This window comes from Papio anubis, chromosome 15, assembly GCF_008728515.1.
Source record: "Papio anubis isolate 15944 chromosome 15, Panubis1.0, whole genome shotgun sequence".
Classification (NCBI taxonomy): domain Eukaryota; kingdom Metazoa; phylum Chordata; class Mammalia; order Primates; family Cercopithecidae; genus Papio; species Papio anubis.
The window spans coordinates 71,369,690-71,375,689 of record NC_044990.1 but is presented as its reverse complement, the minus strand read 5'-3'; the positions used below and the strand labels follow the sequence as shown (position 1 = coordinate 71,375,689).

Below are 6,000 nucleotides of genomic sequence, written 5' to 3'. Positions count from 1 at the left end.
TCCTGGGAACATGTGCTCTTTAACAGAAAGCTCTGTGGGAAGGGAACAAACATGAATCATTATGGCTCAACATGGGCCAGCAGGGTCCTAATAGGTGCTGGATTATCTAGTTCTCTAAGTAACACTGTGAGGTAGATACAGTTATCTCAATTTTTACAGACAAGAAAACAGAAAGCAAATAGAGACAATAGCAAGAAAATGTATGTCGGGAATGAGTGTGTAGTGTGTATATGGATGGGACGGCGTTGGTGGGGGGCAGGTCAAGGAGAGGAGTGAGAAAGTGCCCTGAGTGAGCAAATCACATCGACTTTGCAAATTGAGTCCTGGAACTCTCTGAACACAATTACGGAGTCACTCTTTCTTGAACATACTATACTGTTCACAGCATTTGTCTTACAGCTGGGCCTTCTTGTTCTTCTTGTTCTTTCTTCTTCTTCTTATGCTAGTGGTCTTGGCTGAGTAATATCAGGAAAATCAGAGACCTCCCTTTTTTTTCTAAGACCCTTCATTCATTCTAATCTAACGTGTTCAAAGGTGGGTATCAAAACTCATAAAAGTAAGAATTATTACTGCAGTCAATCCCATTCCTTCTGTCTCCAACCAGTTTTGATCCTTAAACGTTCACTGTTCTGTTTTTAATTCTATGGTCTTTCAAATTCTGGTATCTTGTCTTTCACTTTGGTCTTCAGTGTAGTCAAAGTAAAATTTTAAGGGGAAAATAAGAGGTGTGATCTTCTCACAACTTCATGAAGTTGATTCCAATATGACAATTGACAAGTGCAGGAAGGCAAAAGTCTCTTAAGTCAGATGTTTCCAAAAAGTAACCTTGGACATCCACTGCTACTCTACTGTCTTCCAAATAAGTTATTGTTTTTGCTACTATGGAAATATAAATTATATTGTGATGAAATTACTCAGTTTTCTCTGTGCAAGGAGGCAGAAAGGATAGCTTAAGAATTATATTTGATTAAATCTCTATTCATAAAATAATTATAACAGTAATTCAGTCACTCTGTAATTTTAGTAAAGGCAAGGAAAGCAGACTTTTGACTTGAGAAATATGTTTTATCTGTATTTTAATCAAAAATGACTTATATACAACAATCTGCATTTAAAGAAAAACTTGATATGTTCAAATTCATACCTAACAACATTAAAAATTATTTCTGAATTTTCATAACCCATGTAATTGTATATGAATGACATTAAATTTTGCAAACTAAATAAAATAGTGATATAACCTGCTCAACAAATTTCGTCTAGGTTGAATATATTCACTCAAGAAAAAAATTATTTTTATTGTACTTGAAGGGTTCTGATGATAGAAACAATATTTTATATGATAGCAAACAATTAGTAACAAATGAATTCAGTCCTTTTCAAAGCATCATTGAGCACTTCAGAAAATCTGAGTGTTGGGAGGAAAGAGTTTATTAACCTCAGTCCTTTATTAGTGAGAAGATAACCATGCAGACATTATTTCGTTGATAAGATATTCCTGAATAAATAGAGGATAAAGGCAAATCTAAGATTTAAAAAATAATATTCTGCCATGCCCTTTTCCTTCCTTCCCTTCTTCTTTCCCTTCTTCCTTCCCTCCCTCCTCCCTCTTTTCCTTCCTTCCTCCTCTCCTCCTTTTCATGTTTTTTCGTGCCATCCTATGGCCAAAGAAATTTTTATACCTTTTTGTTGCACAGGAAATTAAAATAAACTTCATGATTCCATTAGAGATGTAACAGTTGTGTTTTCTTTCTCATTTTCGGCAGTCGATTTATTTTCAGAGCTGATGTGTTTAGAGTGGATTTGAATATATAGGAGGGTAATGAATGGTACTAAAAAAAGTCCATGTTTATACTTCTCCTTTTTATTATGTTTCTACACTAATGTGCATTTTGATAATTAGACAATTATTCTATAGCCAATTGTATTTGTTAAATCCTAGTATGGAGACTTAAGTAGTCTCTGAATGATTTTTGTGCTAACCTGTAGTTCTCACTGTTGTTCCAAAACTGTGTCTTTGAACCAGGAAGGTATACAGTTTATTTAAAGGCATTATACTCACCGTCTAACTCTGTTATGATTAGTTGTATGACATTTGTCAAATTCCCTAATATTTATACTCTCAGTTTTCTCATTGGTAAAATGGAAATGTCAAAGTTTTTGGGGAGATTAAATGACATTGTGCATAAAGGCATTTATCATGGCGTCTGTACAAAGGCCAAGTAAATGTTCTGCTTCTAAACCTATTCTCCCCAATATGCAAAATATCAGACTATGTTTTATGATTACTTAAACTCATATAAAAATAACTCAGGGATGCAAGAATATGGCTCTTTTAAAAATTACACCAGCATAAAATGTGACTATAAGATGTGTGTGATATTTTTAAATATATACAGTCTGATATAATCTATTAAATAATCTTGGAAAGTAGACACTTTCCAACACTTTTATCATTGCTCAAAACTTTCTTAGACCTTATTAATGCAAAACTCGCCAGAAGCAAATTCTGAGCCCTATGAAAAATCAGCATTATTGTTTTTATTTGACTGAAAATCAAGTCTAACTTTGAGGGGCGAAGAAAGTCCAGTGAGATACTCTATCTCATTTGAAAGAGCTTTGTAATTCATAAGGAACTATGTAGATATGAAGTGTCACAGAATGGGAAGTATTAATGGATAAGTATCCTTACAGAGATATTAACAATTTTGCCATAGGCTCTTAAAGAAATTCTGAAAACCCCTCAGTGTTTGAAGCAGTGTTCTAGCAGCACCATTATTGCTTATATAGTCCCCAAAGCGCCCACCTGCAGATAAACAACACCTATCTGAGCATGTAAAACTTCGTTTTTTTTTTTTTAATCATTTCTTCTGTTGACTTCACCGCTCTGCTTTTGTTCATTTCTTGCCATGTCTGAAATTATCTTCTGTCAGTTAATTTTATCCATATATCTTAGAATGCTAAAGCATGCTCTTCAGTTGGTTTGTCTTAAGAGTTAAATTTCGCTTAAGTTGGGTGTGAAATTTTGCTGTAGCAAACCAATCATGACTTGGGCTGGAGGGCAGCAAATGAGTGCCTTAGTATCACTTTTTCCCAAGACTGATGTAAATGAAGAGCTGAGGTTGAAGTAAAAAGTTTTCAAAATAGGTTTAAGTTTGTAATTTGTGGAGTGTGTCATGGTGAGTGCAAATGAGTTATTAACCGAATGGATCAGGGAATGTTAGGTGTGAAATGGAAGCCTAGGAAAATGGCATCCAGAACTGACAGGTAGAATTAACACTTCTGGTTGTGAGGCATGTTTGAACAGAGAGTAAAACCTGATTGGGCAGCTTAAAAATGTTATGATTTAAACGAACCATCCTTAGATCATTTTGTTAACTGAGAACTTAAGAGAGAACAAGGTTTGATGGTATGTTGTTTCCTGATTGGCAGAAATAGATTTTACCTCATTAATGTTTGCAGTTGGCTGTGTCTTGTTTACCTCTTTGTCAGAAGGCATTTCAAATTTGTTTGTTTTTTTATTTGAGGTCAGCAATTCCCTTTTCTATTCTGTGACTGTATTAATTATCTTTTCTATGTTGACTGGATATGATACTTATTAATAAAAACTAACTTCTCTTTTCCTCAAGTATAGCCATAGACATATCCTATTAGCATCTACTGAGGCAACTTATCCCAACTGAGAAATTAAGGACTGTTGGTTTGCAGCTCCATTAATGAGCAAATAGGAAAAAATCTAAAGCATTGCATATCATATTTTCTGTGCATGTCTGCAGATATTCATAGGAACCTTAGAAATGCATAGGTAGCCAATTGTTCAACATCAGGCTTTAAAAAGAAGTAGTACATCATATTTTGAAAATGGGTGAAAATATCATTTTTGCCAGAAGAAAATGACAAATATTCTTCAAAATTTTTCACCAAATAATTAACAGCTTTATTGGAGATATTCCTAGAGCAGGCATGTGCTTCCCAACATAGCTAAATCTATGAGGCAAAGAGAGAGGCGGGAGCAGAGGCACAATACCAAAGATGCATTTTGAATATAATGGAATACAAATCAGACGTCTCTAAAATACTGAGCTTTAAGGTTCATCAGTGGCTAAGTTACAGTGGGTCAAAATTATCAAGGTTCTTCAGTGAAATTATGTGAAATGCTTCTCAAGAATCTACCCCATAACTTAGAGACATTCAGACGTTTCCTTCTACAGCTTGCAAAAATGGAAGAGTCTCTTGAATATGCATGCATACTACTTGCCATTGTATGTTTTGATTGATTTCATGATGTTCTAATTTCAGTACTTTAAGAAATACTGCATACCGTTTTCATTGTCGGGCAAATACACTTTCAAATGAAAACATTTTTAATTTAGAGAGGAAGGGGCTTGGAATTGATAATAAAATTACAGATACACTAAATGCTTCTTATTCAAAGTCACTTCTGTGTCCTTCACATCTTCAGATTTAATATATTAGAAGTTAAGGTTTTCAGTTAGATTCAAAAAAGACATATTTTTAAAGTGTGTCATTTAAACGTTGAGTTTTAGGGACTTTATGACTATTTCAACTTCTGAGAAGTAAATGTGACATATCTTTTCATAAATATAATTGTTACATTGAAAAAGGATCTCTTATTCCTGACATATGCAGAGAGAGAAGAAATAGAGACTTCAGTAAGGTATGTCAGGACAGACGAGTTCAGTTACCAAATCCCAGGAAGTAACATCACCACACCTATCAGAGTGAATGTCATAGATTCAGTCGCCGCTGCACATCCTGCTCCCGTTGTGTCTAAAGTACTGCCAGTGTCTGTTTGATGGATTTGCTTTACATCACTGAAGTTCATATCATCTGGCATCCCTGTAGAGGCAAATAAGAAAGCACAGGATGATGCATGACCACTTCACCATAATACGTCTAGAACAACTCTTAAACTCAAAGTGTGGACAGCTTGGTTTTTGGGTAGCATTCTCTGTGTTCACCTAACTCTAAATGATTAATATGACACAGGTATTCCCGTCCTACTTAAATTGGAGAGTTCAAGCTCTTGGGTGAAAATTCTCAGAAATATTATAAGAGCAAAGTGAAAATATTTTTAGCTTTTTAAAATTTTTGGAACATTTCTGTGCCACTGGTAAGAAAGTAAAGACATTTAATTAATTAATATATCCTGAGGTATGGGATTGTTCTTGTTTCAGAGATGTATCGACTTCAGTAACTGAAAACTTTTCCTGTGAAAATAAAATCAGGTGAGGGAATATAATTGAATAAAATATTTTTTAAAAGTAGAATTTATACAGATCATATTTTACATTAGAATAAAGTAGGCCTAAGATCTCTTTAAAATTTATTTTTATTTTTACTTGACAAATTTTATCTATACTGCTGGGGTACAATGTGATATTTTGACATGTATACCAGGAGGAATGATAAAATCAAGCTGGCTAGCGTATCCATCACCTCACATCCTTAGCATTTTTCTTGTGGAGAGAACATTTGAAATGTACCTTCTTAGCAATTTGGAAATATACAATACATTATGAATGATAGTCACCATGCCGCGCAATGGTCTAAAACATTTCTTCCTCCTGTCTAACTAAACTTTGTACCCTCCACCCACCATCCCCCCTCCCTTCCCCACACCCATCCCCTGGCAGCCACCCTTCTACTTTCCCCTTTTATGACTTCAGCTATTTTAGATTCCACATGTAAATGAGATCAGGGATAGTACCTTTATGGAAATAGAAAATAGCAAAGAATAATAGCAACAAATGTTAAATTTTATCTTTCATACACACACACAACTGTGAGGATGGAGGTGTAGATATCTATCAAAAGATCAAAGAATTTGTTAATGGGTGGACTGGAGAATGAAGTTAGGGATAAAGTGTTTCATTTAAAAAAAATGCAGGCAAAGTCATAGACCAAGATGCAATCGCATTCTGGTTATTACTTCTGTACGTTATGAAACCTGACAAGTTGAGAAAAAGACTAACCCCT

At 34.5% G+C, this 6,000-nt stretch overlaps 1 protein-coding gene across 1 annotated transcript in view; it reads right to left on the bottom strand.

Moving 5' to 3' along the window:
* Positions 1–3,906: 3,906 nt before the first annotated feature.
* The window catches only part of GPC5 (glypican 5), a 1,499,214-nt gene continuing 1,497,120 nt past the window's right edge, over positions 3,907–6,000 (bottom strand). Inside the window, exon 8 of the mRNA XM_017951348.2 lies at positions 3,907–4,860. Coding sequence (XP_017806837.1) covers positions 4,703–4,860 — 158 coding nt within the window. The 3' untranslated portion in view covers positions 3,907–4,702. The remainder of the gene's footprint in view (positions 4,861–6,000) is intronic.